Source organism: Brassica rapa, chromosome A02 (genome assembly GCF_000309985.2).
Source record: "Brassica rapa cultivar Chiifu-401-42 chromosome A02, CAAS_Brap_v3.01, whole genome shotgun sequence".
NCBI classification, from domain to species: Eukaryota; Viridiplantae; Streptophyta; class Magnoliopsida; order Brassicales; family Brassicaceae; genus Brassica; species Brassica rapa.
In genome coordinates, this window is record NC_024796.2 from 16,056,759 (window position 1) to 16,083,430 (window position 26,672).

Sequence of the window (26,672 nt, forward strand, 5' to 3'; positions counted from 1 at the left end):
AAGGAAAATTTGGGGGGGGGGGGGGGGGAGCATCGCAGGTTCAATCAAAATGGGTTATTGGTGCGATGGAAGTTAAGTAGGATAGCAATGGAGAAGTCATAGACAAATGACGAGATCAATCTGAGTATTTTTGAAGTGGAGATGTCACCGGGAGGGAACAGTTACTACCGACAATGTCTCAGAAACCGAGCAGTCAACCATATTGTTGTTCCAGGAGTAAAGACAAAACTCTGGTGACCTTATTTTTTTAAATTTTCACCAGTGTTGGCGGGTTCACCGGGGGGGGGGGAGCATCGCAGGTTCAATCAAATGGGTTATTGGTGCGATTCACGTGGAAGTTAAGTAAGATAGCAATGGAGAAGTCATAGACAAATGACGAGATCAATCTGAGTATTTTTGAAGTGGAGATGTCACCGGGAGGGAACCGTTTCTACCGACAATATCGCAGAAACCGAGCAGTCAACCATATTGTTGTTCCAGGAGTAAAGACAAAACTCTGGTGACCTTATTTTCTTAAATTTTCACCAGTGTTGGCGGTGAAGGTCTTGCTTGCTTCTTTATACTGTTTCTTCCTGGTGTAAATGTAAAAGAAAAGTATATAGCAATCTAAGATTCTATACCATTTCTAGGGTGTATATAATAGGCTATGTGGGGTTATGTTGTTGGAATATGCAGACGAGGTGCCCCTGACATACATTGATTAGCAGTTGAAAGAGCTGGTCGTAATTGTTTGACCTAGCTTCCCTGGTTTGGTCGACTTAGGAATTCGGAATAGGCTAGTCGAGAATAAAGACTAATGAATCGCATCTTTGTCATTAACCGAGGGTTGAGCTTCTTCGGGATTAAGAAAATCTGAGTCAAATTTCAAATCCACCGGAAATGATCCTGTTTGAACAAAAATGTCTCCTCCTGGTAGTAGCTTTTAGTGAGTGATCGGCTGCAACAAGAGGGCAATAACACCGATAAACGCCTCTGATCTTCCTTGCGTCTGTCTCTTCCGATTTTTTATCCGCTTTGAGCTCTTATCGTAGCTTGAATTCCTTTAGTAGCTAGTTTATAGTTTCTAATATGAAGAAAGAAAGAAGGGTTGAAGTTTAGACCACTCTCAGTAGTTCTACCTATAGAAAACATCATGAAAGAGGATATCAGAATGGGCTAAAGGTTATGAGCTTATAATCTATAACTAGGATAAGACTTACGCCTTGCGCATGGTGAAATTATATGAAAATTATTTAAGAAATATCATATGGAAAAATAAATTTATATTCTTGATAGAATTAATATTTTTGACCCTTCAATAATTTTTCAAAAACTTTTTTGTTAATTACATAATTTGTTCACTGATGAGCTGATCTCAATTTTAAAAATATTTTAAGTCAAAAAATCACTTATCGCATAAGAACCTAATGTTTAGGCCAAAGAATCTCAAGTCTACTATTTGGTTACAATGAAGCAATGCCAGCTCAGTTTTATATCATGATTTAACAATTTAAAAGTTAATTATGGTTATGAAAATTTACGTTCACGTGCCAATCTTATGTATCTTCAATATTTTTCTCAATTTTTTGTCGTTTTTTTCATTTTGATTATTGTTGATATAAATGTTGATTTTTGAATTTATTCTCATTTCGTTATTTTGTTTTGGCCTCAGATTTAAAAAATGTTTAAAATTTAAAATTATTAAAGAGATATATACTTAGGTTAAGATATGCGCCTTGTGCATAATAAATATTTTATATTTATTACTTATTTTATGTTTTTCTGCGTATTATGAAATAATAAAATAATAATTATATATTAAATAACTAAGAAATCAGTTACTGTTATGTAATAAATTGGTGTGTGCATATAAATCAAACGACTACTCTTGTTTATTCGCAATCATTTTAGGGTAAATAAATCAAAACAATCAATCTTACCTATCATATATGATATATAATTAAATTTAAATGATATTGACATAAATATATATATATATACAATATACTTTTAATATGTTTATTTATTAAATAAGGTTTCTACTCATATGATTTTATGATTATTTGCATATTGTGTAACAAAAGTTTACACCAACGATTTGTTTTTTAATGTGGAATGTTTAGTGGTCTCAATAATTTATAATCATTTAAAAAAACAATGAAGATTTCAAAACTAAAATATTAACTTTTTTTTGACAACAAGACATTCACAGACTCAAATTGACTCTGTAAACCAAATCGGTAACTCCACATCCATGTGAGTGGCGAAAGACGGTTGTTTTCACTGTGTGCTAAACTATCCGCCTGTAGGTTCTCCGTCCGAGGTACATGAATAATGTCTGAGTTGAGAAAACTTCTTTGTAAAAACTTGATGTCTTTCAGATAACTTTCAAATGCTGGCAATTCTTCTGGTTCCGAAACCTTCAGCAATTGAGAACAATCCGTCACAAATGTAATCTGAAACTGTTTTAACTTTTCAATATATGTTCAACGCATATTTTAAAATATAATTATGTATTTTCATATGATGTATAGTTTAATTTAAACGATATGAAATATATATATATATATATATATATATATATATTAACATAAACACCTATTAAAATAAAATTATTTATTCATATGATTTTATAATCTTTGTATCTTATTATAGAAAAATTTTAAACTTTGATCACAAAAGTTTATGTGAGACTTTTATCAGTTTTAGTAATTTATACTCGTTTTGAAAAATTTAAAATACAACAAAAATAATTAAACAAAAATGATAGAAAGTATACAGATTAATTTAATTTTGCAATTTATTTTAATAATAAATAATAAATAATTTTGTAATTTATTTTAATAATAAATGAAAGGACATCAATTCAAATCATGGATTTTGAATTGAGAGAAATACTGAGAGAGATAAGAAATTCTCACTATTTCTGAAAAAAATAATATAATTCTATGGGTTTAAATAAATCGAATTAAATCGAATATGATTTTAGGCAAATGCACTAGATCTAGAAGTTCCAATTAAATTTGGGAAAACATTAAATTCTAATGTTATTTCAATTATGTATTTTAAAAATTCCTTAAAATGTTATGTAATTGGATTAAAGTATCTATAACCATATTTCTAAAATCATTTAAATTTTAGTGAATTATGTGGTGTATAATATTAAATGGAATATATAGCAGTGGTATTTGAAAGGAGTTTAACGGAAATTTAATAAAAAAATGTAAAGAATCAAATATATATTTTTAGCTGGTGATTTAAAGGTGGTTTTATGTGGTTTATCTATCAGATGTGTGTCAAAATTATTGATTTCGATTATATCGTAGAGTCAGAAATGTAATTTTGACTATAAATTTGAAAGCATATTATTCTATCCTCAAATCTACTCATAAATGATATAGTTGAGCCATGAAATTAGTTCTTTTTATTATCAGAAATTATACTAGGATACAATGTTATCCTTAGATTCATGGAACTGATAAGAACTGATATCTTCTTTCTAACTTATTTTAATATTTTATAGTTCTTTTAAATCTAAAAAAAAAGAACAACCTTTTTTATCTTTTTCTTTGCCTCGGCATGTGCAGAAATATGTTAAAAAGAGAGGGATTTGTGATATACAGACAACTTCAGAATCTCAAATGTTCTTACATCAACTGTCTACAGCTTCTTTCTTAAACCTTGTTTTTAATTGTGGTATAATTCAAACATCTTAAACCAAACTGGATCGTACTGGTCCATTGCTTAGAAAATAAATAATGCCAAAAAGTAACAAAGAGGCACAACAAAGACAATCAAGGTTACAACTTTAAGAACATGGGGATAACACTTTAAAGAGGAAGATGAAGTAGAAAAAAAAAGGCTCAAACAACTTCATCCGACCTCTAATTCTCTTTCTGAAACTCCTCTTCCGCTTTCTTAAAAACTTGATCCCAATCGTTACCAGAACTCAAGTCAAGATAATCATATGGAACAGCTGTTTTCAAACCACGAAGCACACTGCAACGGCTCTCAACAATCTATCTGCTGAGGTTCTTCCCATGTATACATCAACGACAATGTTGAGCCACACCAAGGATTCAAATTATCAGCCTAACCCTTCTCTCCATTACATAAATCCTCTGATTTCAACCCCATCCCAACGTTATAATCAAAGAACTCTCCGACTAACGGTTCTGATGGTAAGTCGTAATCCATAGTCCATATCATCGACCATTATCTGCAACTCCTCCAAGCTGTATTTCTTTTCATGCACCACTATCACACTGTTAACGTGTGTGCGACTAAACAAAAATAAAGGCAACGTTCGATTACCAGAGAAAGCGGTTTTCCTCTCTTCTCGTCTAAGCCATAGGTGAAACCATCTCTGCAATGAAATCAAAGCATCCCTTTCATTAGCAAAGGAAGAAAATCATAATATGCGATCAACAAAACAGTCAACAACATCTTCAAATCGAAACTAACGTATATGTACCTTCTCTTCTTGATTACCCAGAGTGCCTTATCGTAAAAAAATTTGCACTCGCCATGATATATATATATATATATATATATATATATATATATATCATTTAGAATGGACTTGAATACGGGAGCATTAGCAAAAAAATAATTGTATGGGAACCTTTCAGCATGTAAGAAACATCTGATGACATATAAAATTGCAGAACTAAACTATTTTAATGGACCAATGCCCATCACTGAGATGTGGAGATATAAGGTTAGACGGTGGTAGCACTTACCTGAGCATGCCTTGAAGATAAAATTTTCAGTTAAGTAAGCTTTTACTCTTGCACTTAGTCTACCATCAGTCATAACCCTTCCAATAAGGCATTATCTGCATTTATATTATATTTAATTTGTAATTTATCATATCTTCTAGATAGCCATAAGGATATGAAACAAATCGATTACCATACCTTTAGGTCAATATAATTGGCAACAATCTCATAATGGACAGTTAAACTTTGGTAGTCATGATTTCAAGTGACTGAGAAGGAACTTCTGTTGGTGATCTGTCACAACTATCCATTCAAACCCTTGAGAATTGGATGCTCTTAGGGTGCTGCCTATTGATTAATTTCCTGTGGCCAACAAAATCTAAGACATAAACAAACAATTGACACATATTAAAAAGTTACAAAATATATAACAGACTCATGTTTCAGTTACAGATAAGTTTGGTATGCCACATACCATATAGATAACGTCAACGACCAATTTTGGCTCCAAAGAAATGAAAGCGAAACCGATGTGTGTCTATGTGAGGTAAGTAACCTTCAATATTTGAGAGGACAGAGTTGTGGGTGAAACAAATAGTCAGATTGTGATCAGTCATCAGAAAGATTTCTTTGTTCTTAGTATCGAAGTAATTGGAGAGACTGTAAAAATCTCCCACGCTTGAGAAGACTTTGGTAGCATCTCACACGATTTGGTGGCAAAAAAACTTTGGATCACAGTTCCCTGTAATTGAATGTAGCAGTGACGAATATAACAAAAAAAATACATGTTCGTCAATATTCAGCAACTAAACACAAATTAATATGCCTGCTTAAGCAGGATTACAGGTTCCAAATCGGAAGTAACATAGGTGAAGTATATAACAGCCGGTGAATTTGGAGGAGCGCCAGAGTAGCTAGTCCCTTATCGATGGAACCGGTGGTGGACTTCGCCGGAGCGTCTGAGCAGCGAATGCCTTTCTGCTTATATATGGTTCTTGTGGCGCACTTCTCCAGAAATTTGGTGGTCAACTTCGTCTGATTCCTATAACGTTCTGGCGGCGACTTTGACGCAGGATATCAAACCGACGATGTCTCCGGCTGAAGTTGACGACAAAACAATGGAGACTTTCGGGTTTACTTTGAAGTAAGCCTCGATGAAGCTGTTTAGCAATTTATATATGAGGAAAAAGCGAGGAAGGTAGAAGGAAACAATAACTAAGAGATAAAGAGGCATTGATTGATCAAGAGGAGCAAGCGGTAACGGAGATTACAGAGCAACCGAGAAGGTGAAGACGAAGTGGAAGAGTAGGAGATGATCAACTCGTACGCTCCAGACAAAATTAGGGTTGGGCGAGATTGGGATTGCTATGGACTGTAAAGAAAAGTAATGGCAGCCCAAACTAAGTTTAGTTTTGATCTTAACTCGGCAGAAACAGTAGTGACATGGCAAAATATAAGTATATGATTGGACGATTTTTAAAGATGACTTGGACACGCTGAGAGCTGAATATTAAGCCATTTTAGTATTGTAAGATAAGACATATAGCTAAGAAAGAAGTAACTTAATAATCAGACTACAATTGAAATTTTTATAATTAAATAAAAATTCAGTTCTACTATCTGGATAAAACTAACTGATAATTAAGATAAGCTATTTTGTATTTTTAACAACATATTTTTACTGTATATAATATTTTATTATGATTATAGTATATAACCTTTGTTCAGAAATTCGTTGGGTACTACATGTGCGGTGCACCCGACCTAGCGAGTTATGAAAAGCGGAAAAAAATTGTGGAGTACGCAGAGAGGAATTTTTGGAAAAATTACTTAAACTACGACATTCTTAATACTATTTTTCATGTTTACCTTAATCATATTTACCTTTAGTGTTGACAGATAAATAAACACTTATATCCATAAAGTTAAGTAATCTATACTTGTGATTTAAATTTGAGGGGTGGGATTTTGAATGGTAGGGTTAAAAAATTTTTTTTAACAAATACTTAAATTTAAAATAAAAATTTTAAAATAGTTTAAATTTTTTTTTGGATTTCAATTTTTTTTTTGAAAAACACAAATTTGAATAAATTTCGAAAAAGTGATAAAAAAATTTGACTTTGGTAACATATATATAATTCAAAAACTATAACTTTTTATCTTTTATTATTTATTTAAATAATTATTTATATTTATATATCTATAAAACAAAGATAGAAAGGTCTTTCGGTCCTTTAATCAAACCTCATAATTTAGGTATTTGTAAAAAAGCCCATCGTAAACATGAATAATGAAACAAAAAATTGGGTAAAAGCATAATTTCCCCAATGTTTTGTACTTTTATGTATAATACTCCATATATACATCTAATACAAACTTTGTATGTATAATATATGTTTATTACAAAAGATCAGTGGTACTCAGATTCATAAATTTGTAAATATATACTAAATTATATAACAAAAATATAATTGTACATAAAATGGTTTGATTTGGGTTTGAGATTAATTATTAGCTTGGGTTTTGGGCAAATTTGGATATCATGATTGTTTTGGGTTTGAGCCAAATTAGATATCACTAAGGAATAATGGAGTAGCCGCTAGGCGCTACGCATTATTGATTGGACGATTTTTTCAATTCTACACATTCTACGCCCATTATGTGATCCAACAAGGAATACAAGCGGATTGGTCTAATTCGCTACAAGAAGTATTGTAATTGCTTGAGTATTATTGATCATAATATGTACTTTATATATATAGTTTACAGGGAAAGATCATAGGAGACGATATACATAGGTCATCCTTATTAAGTATAGGACTTATCTCTAATACACGAAGTTATCATTATCTTAATAACATAGTTATTCTAATATCCTCCCTCAAGATGGTGCACGGTTAGTGATACCAATCTTGGTAAACAGTGTTCCAAACCGAGTTTTTGATAGAGGTTTGGTTAAGCCATCTGAGAGTTGATCCTTAGATGACACATGAGAGACTCGTAGCGTTCCATTTTGAACTTTCTCCCTACATTGAACCAAACACAATCCAACAAGCACTGGCCAATGATCAATGGCGCAAATCAGCATGTACAGAGTTCAATGCAGCAATAACCAACCATACATGGGACTTGGTTCCTTGATCATAATATGTATTCTATATATAGAGTTTACAGGGAGAGATCATAGGAGACGATATACATAGGTCATCTTTATCAAATGTAGGACTTATCTCTAATACAAGAAGTTATCATTATCTTAATAACATAGTTATTCTAATATTCGCCATGGTCACCTACCGTTTCACGCTTAATCTGTCGATTAATCAGCTGGGTGGCCGAGTTTTTGAACATGGTGTATAAGTGTAATACAAAATATTAAACTGTGTTTTTATTAAAAGAAAAACTCTAAAATGATGTGTTCGTTAACTGTAGAAAATAACTTAAACAAATAATTACAGAAAGCGGGATTAGGTTAGGTTAGGTTATGTAAAGTAGATGTCACGAACAAATTATGAGAAGCAAAGTGCGTGTCTCGCCTTTACGTATAATGCGGAAATTTTATTTGATTTTTCTTTTCAATTAGATAATCGTTTATTTAAGGGGATTAAAGTGTCCAACTCCCGGATTAATTAAGTAACTAGATTTTGACCAGCGCTTTCAAAGCGCAGATTTATTTTTGTTTTTTTTTCTCAATTGACAAATATTTATTAAATGTCACATTTTCATATATTTGTGTTTTATTTTATGAAAGACTTAAAAATTTTATCTTTATTTATCGTATTTCATTTTAAATAACTATTTATGTTTAAAAAATTAAACTTTATTTTTTTAGTGAATTAAGTTGGTATAACTCTGATAAATTAATTTTATCATGGGGTTAATATTTTAATTAAAAAATTATATACTTTTAATAAAGATTTATATTTTCAATAAAAAATTCAATTATTTTTATGAATGCTTAAATTATATTAAGAAAAGAAAAAAATAATAATTAAGAATAGTTGAAAAAAAATTATTTGAACTTGGACTCAATGGCCCAAAGAAAAAAAAAGTGAGAATTGAATCTGATTTTTTAATAGGCCCAACAGGCCCAAGAGAGATTTGATGTGGGCTGGATCCAAAAATAATGATCCAATACAGATTTGTTATTAATATTACTTAATTGCTCTTAATGAAACATGCAATGTTAGTGAAGGAAAGGGCAGGCTAAGGTAATTATGACAATAGGATCTTGCTTTAATAGTATAGATTGCTGTTTTCATTACTAGATTTTTTCTACTTTAAGGGAGATATTCAATCTAAACTTGAGATGATTCATTTTTAATGAGATTTTGGATGATTTTAAAGAAGGGGTTCTTTCAAAAGTGACTCAAAATTTCAAGTCAAACATAAAAATAACTTATTTTTTTTTTTTGAAATTTTATTTTGTCATATTCACCCTAGAAGTTCTAGTTATTCACGAAAATACCATTATTTTTTTTTCAAAAATAAGGCTTTTACCTTACCATCCTCATCTTCACCAAATATTTACGACTTTGCCATTGACATCAATACCTCAACAACAATACCTCAACAACCATGAATTACCAAATTGAGAGTGTTGATGCCCTAAAGTTTTGATTTTTTCTAATCCTTTCTCATTTCCTATCCACACAAACCACATATCTAACATTTTCTCTCAAAATTCATAAAAAAAGTGAAGATTTTGATTACAAATTATGTAAGGTTCATAAGCTCACGACTCTTGGTGATTAACGAGTAGGTAGCTGTTGTGGTGAAGTTGTGGGTGAATGGAGAAACCACACAAGTCATCTCACGAGTTCAAGGTATGAAATTGCGAACTACATTTTATTTTTCAGATCTGTTCGACGAAGAAGACTTGTGGTCAATGCATAGATTAGTTTTGCAATTGACCTTTTGTGTGTTTTTAATAGAAGACTTCTTTAGAAAACTTCTACAGAAGTCTTCTCTAATTCTTCTCAATGCCGGAAGATGTCTGCGTGGGGTTACTTTTGCAATTGAAAAATAATAGTAAAACATTTAATATCAATGAGAAGACTTCAAGTTTAATTCAGAGTTTTGGTCAAACATTTGCCTACGAGAGAAGACTTCTAGAGAAGTCATCCGACAGAAGACTTCTAAAGAAGTCTTCTCTTGAAAAGTAAAATATAGTCAATTGCAAAAGTAACCCAGCCGACTTCTTACGACATTGAGAAGACTTCCGGAAAACTTAGAGAAGACTTCTTTTGAAGTATTCTCCAAGTAGACTTCCCTAGAAGTCTTCTACAAAAATTCAAATTCTAACTAACTTCGGTCAAATTCAAAAGTAACATGTTTATCCGAGAAGAAGTCTTCTCTGAGAATTTCAAAAAAATTTCAATTGGAAAAAGTAAGCCAATAATTTACAAAGGAAGACTTCCGAAGATGTCTTCTGTAGAGTAGACTTCTTAAGACGTCTTCCTTCGTAATTTGCAATTGCAAAAATGACCTAAATAGAAGACTTCTTTTGAAGTCTACACATAGTAGACCTCTTTTCAAGTCTTTCGTGGATGACTTCAAAAGAAGTCTTCTACGTAAATCTTTATTAAACTTCAAATTTATCCAAAATTAAAATGAATTTTTAACATCTTCTTGCTAATTCATGTTTATTGGTCAATATTGGGACTACTGAGTCGAATTTATAAATTAATTGGTGATAATTATGAAGTTACAAACATTGATGTTTAATAATGTTTCTAGTTAAATAGAGAAAAGTCATAGAAGACTTGTAGAAGACTTCATAAGAAGTCTTCTCCGATGATTTTGTTTTATTAAGTTGATGTTCTGTGTTTGTGTTGTCTTTCTCATAAGATACAATTTTTAACTTCCATGAGATTTAAAATTTTAACTTTCACTTAAAATTCAATTTTGATCTTTTGTGAATTTGACTAAGGTTTCTTGAGACGTCTTCTCTCTTAGTTTTAGCAAATTTTACTAAGATTTTGTGTTGTTGTGTTTTGTTATGTGTGGGTAGAATGATTAAAATAATTTTTCGTATGTTGCATCAATAACTTAAGTGAAGTCAAGTACTTTTGGCAAAACATGAACATATTTACCATTCTTTTGATCAACATCTCTTAAAGTTTACAAAATAATTCACAACGAAAATATTACACCTACAAATCATAAAAATTATTACACAACTAGATATTATTTCTCAACATAGATAAGCTTGGACTCCACTTCACATCATCTCTTTGTACCACTTTGGGCAGAGACTTTGGAAGACTTTCTGAAGACTTCGTGGGAAGTCTTCTAGCATAAAATACTTTACAAGAAGTCTTCCGAGAGTCTTTCGAGAGTCTTCCGAGAGTCTTCCAAGAATTATCCCATAAGTCTTTCAAAATCTATCTCATATCTGAAAAATCTGCATATTCAAAAGCATTCAAATGGCTTCAAAATAGAGAAGACTTTAAAAATAAATTTTCAGATGATAAACAAAACAGTCACATTAGGTTGGATCTATAATCTTTTAGAATCTAATATATAAAACACATAAAATACATATCTAAAATTTATCACTTTAGGCAGAAGATTTCAGAAGACTTCCAGAAGATTTTGTGGGAAGTCTTATAGCATAAAATGCATTAGAGGACTTCTAAGAAGGCTTCTGAGAAGTCTTCTGAGAGTCTTCTAAGAAGTCTTTCAAAGTCTCTCAGATCTGAAAAAATATGCAATTCAAAAACATTCAAATGACTTCAAAACAGAGAAAAACTTCAAAAATGAATTTTGTGCTTACAAAATAAACAAAACAGTCACACTATGTTGAATCTATAGCTTTTTAGAATCTAACATATAAACACACACATAAATTTATATCCAAAATTTAGAGATATACTTTTGAAAGAGTGAAAGATGAGAATCATGTATTGAAAAACCTACAAAAAGAAGATAAATTAGTGAGAAGACATAAGAAAAAGTGAAAAATAGATATAAAATTTGGTGTTTTGATGTTCAAAGAGATTTGAGAGAGGTTGGAGAGTTTTATAGTGAGAAACATTACATTTTTGTTGCAGTCATTTGAGAGGAAGAAAGAGAATGTGTAAATTTTCTTTATATGTGAAGACAAAAATTCTAATTAGGTTAAATATTTTCGACCAAGAAGACTTCTGGAAGACTTATGAAATACTCATGGAAAACTTATGTAAGACTCATGGAAGACTTATGGAAGACTTTGATTTAGGTGGAAAACGGAACCTTAAATTTTACTTAAATTTAGACGGGATGCGTCGGAAGACTTCTTTTTAAGTTTTCTGTGACTCTTCTAGACCCTAAAATCAAATAACTATGCAAAAAACCTCTTTAAACTTAAAAAAACTTAGAAAGTGTTTAAATCAAATTGTTAGATAGTTACTAAACATATATAGGTCAATTTGAAAAAGGAAAAAAAATGAAGATAAAATTTCAAATCTAACCCTAAAGATACCAACAATACTATAACATATGTTACCAAACCCTAAACTAATGACTCATGAACCAATCTACATTCACTCATCTATGTTGAAAATACTTCAATTTCAGATAAACTAAATTTACATCATTGAAAAATGTTTATTATTACATGATTTCAAATTTTAACCCGGGAAAATATTTTTTATAAAAAATTAAATTATTTTTAAGTTCTAATCTATGAGAAGACTTTCTCTGGAAGACTTCTGGAAGACTTCTGGAAGACTTATGGAAGACTCCTAGAAGACTTATGGAAGACTCTTAGAAGACTTATGGAAGACTGATATCACTCAAATTACCTTAAAGAGTGAATTTACTCTCTCAAATAAGATGTTCAATTGGAGTACTTAGGGATCGAATCCACAAGGAGCTACGGAACCTAATGAATCTAATATGATTTGTTAAGTAAGGTGGTTTTAATGATTTAAATGGAAAGTTGCAGTTTTGTTGAGCAAGTAATTGCTCGACCGATTGGTTGAGGTTTTGGTGCTTAAAAGGAAATTGCTAGACTTAGGGTTTTTATTCAGGAAACTTGGGATTATAATCCTACAAATGTCTAATGAGTTGCATGCATGATAATATAAAGTTCAACTACTAAATCAACAAGTCAATCAGCTCTCGCATGTCTAGACTCATCTATTAACTAGATCTAATTACCCAAACAAATGTGTTCGATTAATAACAGTGTCGATCGATGATCCTATATGGATATCGATCGATACACCTTTCACTTCGTCGATCGATTATTCAGTATTGATATCGATCGACGCGCTTTTAGTTAAGCTTTATGTGTGGATTGAATGATGCTTACTAAGCTCACTAGATCAGCTCTCGCCTTACTCTTAGCAAGATACTTAGCTCAGTTAGAATGGTTTCAGGATAAGAATGAAGCTATCGCTTTTATCTAACAATCCTATCGCAAGTTCTAGGTAGCTTATCTAGAATCATGCATTAATGACACTCCTAATGATAAATATCACAACTCAGCAATCTATAGTTGGGGCTAACCCTTCATAACCTATTTAAACCCTAAAATCTAACAATGGAACTACTCAGACATGACCAAAGAATTCATGAAAGCAATTAGGTAAGAAAACTTCATTAGAATAGTAAATATATATTAATGGAGTTCCAATCACAAATTATAACTTTGGATCTTCTCTACAATCTATCAAAATCAAAAACCTTTTGCTGATAGTAATAAACCTAGAAACACAAGAAAGCACACTTTGCCTCTAACATGGTGACAAAGCTTATATAATTAGGTTAAAATTCGTCAAGAGTAATCTTGTAAATTGGTGAAGACTTGGGCTTCAAGTCGGCTGTGACCAAACATGCCTTCTGCGCACTTTGCTGTCGATTGATGTTCTGATGTGAACATCAATTGATATTTGTTCCTCAATATCGACCGATGGTCGAGCTTGATGGTCATCTCGGGTACTTGCTCCAAATATCTACAAAATACTCCAAAATCATCACTTATGATCTTATAAATATAATAAATAGATTCTATAATATAATAATTCGTAGTAAAAATACTTATAAACCATGGGTGAATGTGGATCAAATCCATGGTCTATCAAAGATTCCTAGAAGACTTATGGAAGACTTTGATTTAGGCGGGAAACCTAAATTATTCCAAAATTTAGGCGGAAACCATAAATTCTACTAAAATTTAGATGAGATGTGTCTGAAGACTTCTTTTTAAGTCTTTTGTGAGTCTTCCAGACCCTAAAATAAATTAACTATGCAAAAAACACTTTCTTAAACTTAAAAATAAACTTAGAAAGTGTTTAAATCAAGTTATTAAATAGTTACTAAAATATATGGGTCAATTTGAAAAAGAAAAAAAAATGAAGGTAAGATTTCAGAATATAACCCTAAAGATACATACAATACTATAACATATGTTACCAGACCCTAAACCAATGACTCATGAGCCAATATACATTCACTCATCTATGTTTAAAAATAATTCAATTTCAGATGAACTAAATTTAAATCATTGAGAAATGTTTATTATTACATGATTTCAATTTTTTACCCATCAAAATATTTTTTATAAATTATAAAATTATTTTTAAGATCTACTGAACGAGAAGACTTACAAAAAATTCATCGTAGAGAAATACATGTTTTTTGTTTGTTCATAAGGGGCTGTTGTAATTTCACTAGGCTTTTGTGTTACTTTTGTATTTGATTGAATTTGGGGTACACTTTTGTATTAAAAATCAAGTTTTGAATTATTTTTGGCAAATCCCCCTTCAATAAATTAAAGAGTTTAAGGTGATTTATGTTAAACCACTTTACAATATCACTAAAACCATGAGATTTTAGTTTCAATTTTTTGACTAAGAAACTCCATTCAATCACTCTAAAATCACTTGAGAATTTTAGAACTCCAGAATTTAAAATATTTTTAATAACAATGGATTTCAGAGTACTTTATAAAATGTCAAGTTCAATAACATTGGATTTTAAATTTAACGTAGAAAATTGGTTTAACCAAATTTAACAATATTGTTATCATATGAACAAATTAGTTGTTATTGTATAGTTATGTAGTGGAAAGTATTAAATACATTTTGAAATCATATTTGTGTGTTAGACTCGTGCTATAACAGTCCGAAACTTGGGCACCAAATTTTCTTAAGGAATCCCGCGAGGACTACAGCCCACTAAGCTAAAACCTAGGAATTCCTTTCTTTTCACTATAAATAAAGCTGCCCATTCTCACTTTTGTCTCATTCAGAATCTAAAGCATAGCTCTTCAGAGTTCTAGAGAGAATAGAAAACCCTAGCCATCAAGGTTTCACCTTTCTTTTCTCTCTCTTCGCCTCACACTGTATCTCTCCCTCTCCTCTCTCTATATCCCTGGCCGATCTCTCTCTCTCTTCGCCGGCGGCCGTGCGTGGTTGGTCACTGTTCATTGTTGTTTCCCGATCTGTTGTTCTCTTGTTCCAGTTCTCCAAATCTATCTCAAGATCAAGTTTAAAGTGAGGTGATCCAAACCCATCTCCCTCTCATGTTCTTTATACTCCTTGAAGTTGGAATTAGGGTTGGTTAGACGTTGTTTGAAGTTAGGTTGATAGATCAATGAATCGTGTTGTATAAAAACCTTCACACTGATTAAAGGATTAAATGAACTGCCTTGTATTGATGTGAATGAATTATATTGTTTCATGCTCATATGATTGGTTGCCTAATGCATGTGATGACTGTCAGAGAAAGTTAAGTATCTAGAAAGAATTACATGCTTAAGTTATTAGATGAAGTTACAACTCGTATGGTTGCAGTTAGTATCATATAATAATGAATGATTAAAATAAAAGATGAATGATAATGAGTGTGATGTTTATTGTATGTCATACCGAGAATGGGTGATGTCTAATGAATGTGTCAAGGTTAATGTTAAGGATAATGAAAATGAGAACGTTGTAAATAATGTAAGACACCAAAAACGGGTGGCGTCTAGAAATATGATGATGAGTTAATGTAATGTGACCGTGAAAGGGCAGGTTTAATGTTACTGGGCGCCGTAAACTCGAGTAGTGCCGATTCGTGGCAGATATGGCTGCAAGTACCGCATGGCAGATAGTGCCAAAAGGGGCCAAACGGCTGCGAGCTGGCAGTTACCCAACTTGTCTGGTCCTGGATCTGAGGCTGTCCATGTTTCTCCACGCCGTAGTGGCTAGCTGTGATTTTGGATCATTTCTTAGGAGTAGGACACATGCTTTCCGTTTTACTTGTTGGCTTTGGTGTATTTCATTTCTAAAGGCTTTCTATTGATTGTATAGATAACTTGAGCTTTCAAAACTATTGTAGTCGTACTTCATTTCATTTATTATATTCATTCGTTTATTTTAAAAGAGATCTTGAGTAAATTTTATCATCGCCTTATGTGCATCCCTTGATTGATGTGTGATTGTGTGTGTTCTTTTCTGTTTCAGCCGTTATGTTTGAATTTTGAAGATTGGAATTAATAAACAAATTTCAACTAACAGGGAGATAATTGTAACGGTCTAAAACTTGTGGCCTTAAATTTTCTTTAGGAAGCCGCTAGGAGTGTGGCCCACTAGGGTAAATCTAAGGTTTCCCTTCTTTTTACTATAAATAAAGATGTCAACTTTCCCATTTGTCTCATTCAAAAACAAAAGCGTAGCTCTGCAAAGATCTAGAGATAAAAGAAAAACCTAGCCATCAAGGTTTCACCTGTCTCTCTCTCTCTCTCTCTCTCTCTCTCTCTCTCTCTCTCTCTCTCTCTCTCTCTCTCTCTCTCTCTCTCTCTCTCTCTATCTCTCTCTCTCTCTCTCAAAATCTATCTCTCCCCAGCCAATCTCTCTCTCTCTCTCCTTGCCGGCGACCATGTATGGTGGTGACCGAGTGGTGGTTGGTCGCTGTTCGTTGTTGTTACACGATCTATTGTTCTCTTGTTCCAGTTCTCAGATTTATCTCCAGAACTAGTTGAAGGTGAGGTGATTTGAACCCAGTTCTATCTCATGTTCTTTATACTTCTTTGATGTTGTAATTTTGGTTGGTTAGACCTTGTTTGAAGTTAGGTTGATATATAATATTGGATGCTATGTTGATAGATCTATGAATTATGCTGCATAAAAACTTTCATATTTGATTAAATGACTTAATGGACTGCCTTGTGTTGATGTGAACGAATGATATTGTTACGTACTTGTGTGATTGGTTGCCTTGATTCTTGTAATGACTGTCTTTGAAAGCTAAGTTGCTAGAAAGAACTACATGCTAAAGTAATTAGATGAAGTTACAATTGGTATCGTTGCAATTGGTATCAGAACTGAGTGAATGATTGAAATGAAAGATGAATGATGATGAGTGTGTTGTGTATTGTATGTGACACCGAGAATGTGTCAAGGATAATGGAAATGAGAACGTTAATGAATGTTAATGATATAAGACACCGAGAATAGGTGGCGTTTAGAAAGATGATGATTAGTTAATGTAATGTGACCATAAAAGGGGGCGGAATTAATGTAATGGGCTGCGAAAGGGCGGGTTTAATGTTAATGGACGCTATAAGATCGAGTCATGCCGTGTCGTGGCAGATGTGGCTGCACGTACCTCGTGGCAGATAGTGCCAAAAGGGGCCAAATAGCTGCGAGCGGGTAGTTTCATAGGAATCCTCGAAACAGTTGTTATCGTACGATCTCAAAGGGCTTACACGAGGAAGGACGTCCATGAGCATGCCATAGGTCCTTAGAGTCTAGGTTGTTTGGCGTCAGGTCTGTCAAGTCAGTCGACTCCATGTGTAGCAATGACTGAGTTATTGCAATGCTTGATTGATTGTTAGTGGCTATTCAGTCCTTTTCTCCTCATTGAGTAGCATAAAGTTTCGTGCGGGGAGTCTGGTAAAACTACTTTACTGAGTAACATATTTATTCATTCCCTCCATTCAATTTCTCTGTGAGCATGACTGTAAACAAAAGTATATGAATTATGGTTGGATTGGTATTTCACAGAAGGCAGTGCGTCCATGATCTTCGGGACCTGTAACGGTACACAGAGGAGGTCTAAAATGAGTAGACACGTGTCTATAACGTCTACTCCGAACCCCGGTTTAGACTTCAGGGGAGCAGGCCGTTACACGTGCTTAATTAGATATCCAATTTAAGAAACTTTTGGATGTTTCAGATTCTGATGAAACTAGTACTTGAAGTATTCAGTTTTCTGGGGTCTTATATAAACTTAATGCATATGTACATTAACTGACTGTGAATACGAGATTTGACTTAAAGATGTCTTCGAAAATGATAGTCTACTACCACACTTAAAAATCTTCGACACAATATAACGACCATATATATTATTCTATAAAGACTATATAGAGTCATAAATTATTATGCATATAAACAATTATAGTATGACCTATGAAGGTGAACAAGAAAATTAAAGGATATCCAATGTGGCAACCACCCACAAACTTTATTATAAATATAAGTAGACAGGAAGGAGGTGGTTGTTAAACGCAAAGAAAACATTCGATTTTACAGAAACAAACCTAGATAAATCTTTTTAAAAAATCAAGAGAGAGAGAGAAAATGAAGGAAGAACAATGGGCACCAGTAATAGTAATGCTAATATCAAGTGTTGCAATGGGTTCAGTTAATGCTCTCGTTAAGAAAGCGCTTGATGTTGGTGTTAATCATATGATCTTTGCTGCATATAGAATGTCTATTTCTGCTTTGATATTGGTTCCGTTTTCTTATATTTGGGAGAGGTATGAACATTTTGATACTTGTGTACCAAACTCGATCTTCGTTACTTCACTACGTTTTGTTTTAAGTAAATTTATTCGTATGATTTGATTTCGTGCGTTAAAGTAATAAAACATTATTAAGTTGTGCTAATAACAAAATTTAAAGTAACAGAAAAAATTATTAAGTTATGTAAATTTATTCGCTTTTCATGCATGAACCAAATATTGCAGAACTATATCTTAAAATTCAGACTATTTACATATTTATGTAATATAATGATTTACTGTTTCAGATATCATGTAAGTAGTGGCTTGCTTAGATTCTTGGGTGCTTAAGGCAAATTTGAAAACACAGGTTTTAATATAATTATTTTAACTGATTATATTTCAATGGTATAAAATAAATTTTTAAATAAAAATTTAAAAGCTTATAATTGACTTTTCTGATATTAACAAATGAAAATTATTTTATGGTTTATCAGAAACTTATCCATATGATATTTTTATGATTTCTGATATGCTTAATCATATTATATGTGTATGTATAGTACTCCTTCCATTTTAAAAAGAGCCACATTTTAGAAAATAATTGTTTCAAAATGATATATTTTTACATTTCAATGTGTTATTTAATGGTAAATTGTAAACTTCAAAAACAAAATTTTTTATTTATTAAAATTCCATTGGTTAATTTTTGGGGAAATAGTGAATTACAAAAAATGATGCATTGATAATGAAAATTTAATATGTTTTTAATACATGTAAAAATTCTATAACATATATCTTTTTGAAATAGAGGTAGTACAATTTTTTATTGTGTTTATACTTAAGTAATGAAGTTTGCCTAATTTTTGAATGCCTTTTTGTTATAGGAAAACCAGACCAATGTTAACGTTCATGCTCTTGTGCGAGCATTTCATCAGCGGATTACTTGGGTTTGTCCCTTTTCATTTGTTCTTTTTATTGCCTGTTTCCACTACTTTCATGATTTTATTTAACTTTTTTTGGTTGCTAAAATGATTTTGCTTACTTTCTAAAAAGAAAAAAAACAGGGAAAAAGAAGAAAGGATAACAGAGTTTTCTAACACGTTATCTATCTCTTAGTACAAGCCCTATACTTTGTTTTTTTTTTTTTTTGGTAAAATAGCCCTATACTTTGTTTCCTTTATTTGTCATTGCTTTCTAATAAATAACGCAGGGCAAGTTTGATGCAATTTTTCTTTCTGCTTGGACTATCGTACACGTCACCCACTGTTGCGATGGCTCTAAATAGCATGCTACCCGCTATTACCTTTGCGCTAGCTCTTTTTTTCAGGTAATGAAACTAATTTAATTACTGTTTAGAACTTCCAAAATCACAAAAAGATCTCCTAATTTTAACTATAAGAAAATTGCAGAATAGAGAATGCACAAAAACTGAAGAGCAGAGCAGGCGTGCTCAAGTTAATAGGAACCCTAATTTGCATACTTGGAGCAATGTTCTTAACATTCTACAAAGGTCTTCAAGTATCAAATCCTCATACTCATCCAGAGGCTATTGACAACATTACATTACATAACAATGGTCACGACCAAGCAAAGAAATGGCTTCTAGGCTGTGTTTACTTGTTCACTGGGATAGTGTTATTGTCGCTATGGATGTTGTTTCAAGGGAAATTAAGCGTTAAGTATCCGTGTACTAAGTACTCAAGTACTTGCCTCATGTCGGTCTTCGCAGCATTTCAATGTGCCATTTTGAGTCTTTATAAGAGTAGAGAAGTCGAAGATTGGATCATCAAAGACAAACTCGTCATCTTCGTTATCCTTTACGCTGTAAGTTTTTCATATATCATAATATATGCAAAACAATAATACATAAAATTGTCATTAAGAAAAAGATTATAAAACTGCCCAGTCCTATATGCAATACATAAAATTGGCATTAAGTAGAGACGAAGAGTACTAAGTTTCTTCACTTTGATATAGTCACCTTTATCTATTGTGACCTTTTTTCTAAAACATCCTCTTAGTAATCTCAAAAGTCGCATTATCAATTGCGAAACCCTTTGCAAAACCCTTTTCTTGGAGCATCTTTAATTAATAGGTAGATCCCCAATTAAGAATATTTTATTTTTACTGATATTATTACTTATGTAGTTAAATTGTAGCTACCAAAAATAATAGAACATAATTACGTAAGTAAATGTTAATTATTAAAAACAATAAACCATTATTACAATAATACATGCCACCAAAGCTTCTCAAAATTTCAGAAAAAAAATTTCTTTGAAACAATCTTTTTTATTATTTTCTATCTCTTTTTCTCTATTATAAATACTAGATTTTTTAACCGCGCTACGTGCGGATAAGATATTATATGTATTTCTCAATTCTAAAATAATAATGTATAATATTGTATTACATTATTTAAAGAATATAAAATAAGACTACATAACATAAATATATTTTTTAAATTTTCTTTGTGAAAATCATTATGTTGTTTGATTGTTGTACTTAATTCACATATTTGCATAGTTATTTGTGATAGATGAATAACTATATTTTAATTATCAGTAAATAATATATATTTATTATATAATATAAGAAAAATAAAATTATTTACTTTTAAAACAAACTTGTCTCATGTTGGGGACTCGGTTATAAACATAACATATTCGAATGAGACATTTTTACAGTTATCAATCTTCTTAACAGTCAAGAAACAAATTTGAATATCAAAACAATATCTCATACGATCTCTTTGTGGAATAACTGCTTTGAAGAAATTGAATTTAAGCATAAAAAAGGACTGGAAATGGATGTGGAAATGTGTTATCTAAGTCAGCTTTACAAAATACTATTCATAGTTCATATATCATTTATATCCATCCTATTTTTTTTTGTCCATCATTTCTTAAACATCTTGAAATAACTGATGCTAATTAATAAAAAACTTTTGGCTGGAAAAAAAAATCAAATTTGTCTAATTACCGCTTAATTTGTCTAACTGATATATATGTATTTCTCAATTCTAAAAATATAATGTATAATATTGTATTACATTATTTAAAAAATATAAAATAAGACTACCTAGCATAAATATAATTTTTAAATTTTCTTTGTGGCAATCATTATGTTGTTTTATTGTTGTACTTGATTCACATATTTACATAGATATTTGTGATAGATGAATAACTATATTTTATTATCAGTAAATAATATATATTTATTATATAATATAAGAAAAATGAAATTATTTATTTTTTAAATAAAGTTGTCTCATGTTGGAGATTCGGTTATAGACATATAATATTCGAATGAGACATTTTTACTGTTATCAATCTTCTTAACAATCAAAAAACAAATCTGAATATCAAAAAAATATCTCATACGATCTCTTTGTGGAATAACTGCTCTGAAGAAATTGAATTTAGGTATAAAAAAAGACTGGAAATGATGTGCAGATGTTTTATCTAAGTCAGTTTTACAAAGTACTACTATTCATAGTTCATATATCATTTAAGTCCATCATTTTTTAAACATCTTGAAATAGCTGATGCTAATTAATAATAAACTTTAATGGCAAAAAAAAATCAAATTTATCTAATTATCGCTTAAATATTTTATTAATATTGTCTAAGAAGCTTTCAATTGATATCATAGTTTAATTTTTTTAGTTTTTTTTTGTTAATTTTAGAGTTTTTTTTGTATTTAAGATATTTAACCATATTAAGCTTATATTTCTTTCACATAATATATATATATATGTCATAAAAATTAACATCAAATCAGTTTTACTTATTTATTATTTTGTTTCTAATGAAAATAGACTTTTTAAATAATTTAATTTAAAATAAAATTATATATTAATTTGTTGTATTCTAACAATTTGATTGATTTAATTAATTTGCTTTGGTGGATAACTTAAAAAATTTCATATGAATTAGGAAAAGCAAGCTATGTTGTTATATTATATTTATTTGTGTATATGAAATCTATATATAATGCTAGTGTAATAAAGAAAGAACATTATTTTTTGTAACTTCAAAAAGATACATTATTACAATTTGAAATTATTCAAAATTGAATAAAATGGTAATTAAATAAATCTAATTATTATTTTTATCTTGTTTAGTTGGATTCTCATGAAAAGAAATCGATAGGTTAAACAAATTTTTCAAAATTTATTGTGTTATTGTTTTGTCTATAAATTACAAAATTTATTGAATTGATATATTTAATTATTGCACCCTTAAATAATATTTTATTAAGACATTAGAGAACTATGTTTTGAGTTGTTTTGTCAAAATTGTACAAAAATCTATGCTTTTTCATATTTGTTACGAAAATTTATATGTTAAACTTATTTTTACAAAATTCTTAACTTTGTCACGAAAATAAAAATCTATGCTTTTTCATATTTGTCAATGTTCTCACACTTTCAAAGAATATTAGCTTAGTCACTTACTTATTTTGTTTTACAAAACAAAGTATCGGAGTCTGGAAAGTTGAATCCATATTATTTTAAATGTACATAAGAGTTTGTGATTACATATTTAGTGATTCTTGTATATATGTCCAAGAAAGTTTCAATGGCTTAGTGGTATTTGTCCTATATTTATGTCATACTAACCCGGGTTCGATCCTTTCTTTTGCATTGTTTTTTCATTTTTTACGAAAAAATAAATGAGATGACGTGGCAACTTCTAACTCTCTGATTGGACGATTTTTTGTGCCTACGTGGACACTCTAAGAGGAGCTTATATCCCCCTTTTATTATAGTATAGATTGTGAAACCTAAAAATAAGACTAATGTCTAAACCTAAAATGTCCTAGTAATTAATAATCTGTGATTTTTTTACAAAGCTTTATTTTCTATTTTCTCATTGATTTTGTATTATACAATACCATATATTAACAGAGAAATTCTACATTTTCCTAATAAAAATTAGGCATATGAAGGTAATTTTTTACATCCTTACATATATATGATAAAATAGGTGAATTCGTTTTTTTTAATTAATCGTATAATATACTCTAGGCAGAAAAATACCTTAAAACATAATGTGGGTGATTGTATAGGTTTTATTTCAATTATTTAGCTTTGTTTAGTTTTAAATCATCAAATCTTAGCAATCATAATCATGATTAAGATTTGATTTTAAAGTTAAATACTACATCAAAATCTTCCAATTTTTACCAATCATGATCAATACTATTAAAAGGGAAGAAGTCTTAAAAAATCTACCTATCAAAATTGTTTGGACCCTTTTATTTAATTCATTATTTTTTGGTTTTCCCTTAAATTTAGACTAACAATATGTTACCATATATTTCTCTAACAATAACTTATTCAGTTCCATTATTTATTCAAATACACTTCTAAATCTTAATCATTACTATTACTATATTTACCATTTTGACTTTTAATCGTAAAAATACAAAAACTAATGTTTTCTATTATCACATTAATCATATAATATATAATTTAAAGCAAGAAAAGTTACACGACATATATGTGTACATTCTAACTTTCTCTTTCCTTTATAATAACGTAATCATATCATATATAAAATTTCCCACTAAAATCTCATATTATATACTAAACTTTCAACCGTCTATAGTTTGATAGATATTTTCATATTTAAAAATAAGTTTTCTAAAAATATTTCATCAACCATGTTTTTGTACAATAACGTTAAAAATCTATATCAAAAGGTTGTTGGACTTGATATGGACGTAATGGGTCCACATCTGTTCAGGTATTTAGGATCCTAAAAAGATTCGAAATATCTAAAAAATCTGAAAAATATCTGAAACACGAAAAGTACTTGAAACTCCAAACAAATACTCAAAAAAAGTCAAATATCTAAAAATTCAAAATCTCACACTGAATTGAAAATACCCAAAATTTTATCTAAATACCCAAAAAAAAAATTTTATTTGAAAATTTACCTGAAATCAAAAACTATAATCGTAAACCAAAAGCCTAAAAAATATCCATAATGCCGAAAAGATATTCAAAATATTCAAATATACCTAATAAACACAACATATTTATGATCGGATCTAAGGTAGGACCCGGACTCAAACAAAGACCTGCAGATCCAAAAAAACCCTAATAGATTATCTTCTCTGGACCTGAACTAAATATATATTTTCGGGTCGGTTCGGTTTGTTTTTTTGATCCGGATATAATTCTCATGCCTAAAAAAAACTTACGTAAAAGTATACATATAAAATTACAAATAAACTAATTCATAGATTATATAACTGTTAAAAATAATGTTTTTCGATATAATAAAACTTTGTATTATAATATAATCTAAAAAACCCACGCTTTCCAAGCGCGGGTCAAAATCTAGTTTAGCTTTATTCTTCTATCTGCAACAAAAAATAAAGATTTTTTATGTGGATTAGAGTAAATTCATATATCTTTATTATTCCATCTGTAGTATCTATAAAGTAATAAAATCATGTATGATATAAAATAAATTAGCTAATTATAGGTAAAAATTATTAACATTTAGATATTAAATTTTAGTATAATTTTAAGATTTATAAATAATTTTATTTACTTTTGAATAATATAAAATAATAAAATTTTGACTAATCTAAATACCATTATATATTACACAGAGTAATAGTATGATTTTGATAATTTATATTTTATTATTAATATAAAGTATTTTCATTGTTATAAATAATTCTTTTGTTTATATATCGTGTATCTCACATGTTTTGTTTAAGAATACGTATAGTTAAGAACTTACAGTTACAACCCAAATAACTACACAAAAATCTTTGCAAAAATATTTACATCAATAAATTTTCAGTTATAACAAGACTACTTTTTCTTTTGAACGATAGCAGAACTATGCTTCTGCCATAAATTTTACAGTTAAATTTTTTCAATTACAATCTAACCAATCATTCACAGTATCTTTTAAGATTGTCGTCGCAAATACAGAATTGAAAATTTTAATAATTTTCTTTATAGAATAACTTTTGCGATATATTTCTTTTCATCTATTTTCAACATAAGATTATTATTCAGTTCAAAAAAAAAAATATAAGATTATTACGATATATGGTTGAAAAACAGGGAATAGTGGGACAAGCGATGTCGACAGTGGTAACGTCATGGTCAATAAAAAGGACGGGAGCAGTCTTCGTGTCAACATTTAGCCCCGTTAGCCTCGTGTCCGCTACGTTATTCGATTTCCTCATCTTGCGCTCTCCTTTATACCTCGGCAGGTTTCATTTGAATCCAAAAATCATATCAATTTCACATCATATATAATATATACGTTTATTTATAACATGCACTGATATGTTTATATTTTTATTTATTTATGGTATAATAAAAATGCAGTATAATTGGATCAGTAGTGACTATAACGGGCCTCAACGTGTTTCTTTGGGGAAAGAGGAGTGAGACAGATCAGACTGTTCCGAAGATTTCGACCACTTCCAAGTCTTGTCAAATGATCGAAAACGAAGACAATATGACAGTAGATGATAACAATACTAAATTGCCTGTTTGATACATTATTATATGATTGAGAGAGATATTTGCTATCGTAATCGCGATAACTGTTGGTCTTCAGCTCTTTATTATAAGGTTTTTGTTTTCTTATGTATTTTCGAGTTCTTAAAGTGATAGATTGATTCAGTTATAATAACTCACTGTAAGTTACTAAGTAGTAACCACTTGGACTGACCGGAAACAGAAGAAGAAAGAGGCCTTGTTGGAAACCTAGTTCATGCATTCCAGTTTGTTATCTGTGTGTCACCAATTCTGTAGGTATGCTACTAGCAGTTTTGATTTATACCGAGTTTGAAGCCAAAAAAGAAAAAAAAAAGAGTGTACAAGAGATAGGTAAACATGGCTGGCGTGGTCGTGGTTTTTTTCATTAGCTGCTTTCTTTTCTGTCTTTGTTAGTTCTTCTAGTTTTGGCCTCAAAACTTTTTAGGTTGAAATTTATCCTATCATTTTGTTTCCTATCATGAAGTGTATTTCATGCAAATTTTATCTCACTATAAGGTTACTAAGCCTTATCATATAAATGTTTATGTTTTTTTAATTCGAAAAATTTTAGTCAAAATAGGATAAAATAAAGGCAGCTCTTTAAAATAAAATAAAAAATAAAGGTAGCTAGATATTCAACGAACACAACACCAGTTCTGCAAGAAAAAGAAAAAAAAACACGAGTTCTGCTTTTTTTCATTCTAATCGATTCAGTCATCTATCTAATGGTTGGACACAATATCTT

General features: G+C 30.4%; 1 protein-coding gene and 2 long non-coding RNA genes across 4 annotated transcripts; 1 reads left to right on the top strand and 2 right to left on the bottom strand.

Moving 5' to 3' along the window:
• Positions 1 to 1,561: 1,561 nt before the first annotated feature.
• Positions 1,562 to 8,514, bottom strand: LOC103853337. Of its 2 annotated transcripts, none has more exons than XR_004455619.1 (3): positions 5,176 to 8,514; positions 4,899 to 5,079; positions 1,562 to 4,816 (listed from the first exon to the last, which is right to left on the bottom strand). It is a non-coding gene; the product is annotated as an uncharacterized LOC103853337 (long non-coding RNA). The 2 variants fall into 2 exon arrangements; XR_004455618.1 differs by having other exon boundaries at positions 4,899 to 5,063; positions 5,176 to 8,511.
• Positions 8,515 to 10,532: 2,018 nt separating this feature from the next.
• On the bottom strand, positions 10,533 to 16,653 carry LOC117131928. The gene is made up of 2 exons (XR_004455383.1): positions 13,787 to 16,653; positions 10,533 to 12,446 (listed from the first exon to the last, which is right to left on the bottom strand). It is a non-coding gene; the product is annotated as an uncharacterized LOC117131928 (long non-coding RNA).
• A 68-nt stretch (positions 16,654 to 16,721) lies between these two features.
• Positions 16,722 to 26,156, top strand: LOC103853338 (WAT1-related protein At4g01430). The gene is made up of 6 exons (XM_009130262.3): positions 16,722 to 18,438; positions 19,290 to 19,352; positions 19,616 to 19,732; positions 19,815 to 20,229; positions 25,502 to 25,653; positions 25,772 to 26,156. The coding sequence occupies exons 1-6, from the start codon at positions 18,260 to 18,262 to the stop codon at positions 25,941 to 25,943; spliced, it is 1,098 nt and encodes a 365-aa protein (XP_009128510.1). The 5' UTR covers positions 16,722 to 18,259; the 3' UTR covers positions 25,944 to 26,156.
• The last annotated feature ends 516 nt before the right edge of the window (positions 26,157 to 26,672 follow it).

Coding starts and splice junctions, on each gene's coding strand:
- LOC103853338 (XM_009130262.3), top strand. CDS start 18,260: ATGAAGGAAGAACAATGGGCACCAGTAATAGTAATGCTAATATCAAGT. Junction 19,353..19,615: donor TTCATCAGCGGATTACTTGG/GTTTGTCCCTTT, acceptor TAAATAACGCAG/GGCAAGTTTGATGCAATTTT. Junction 25,654..25,771: donor TCTCCTTTATACCTCGGCAG/GTTTCATTTGAA, acceptor ATAAAAATGCAG/TATAATTGGATCAGTAGTGA.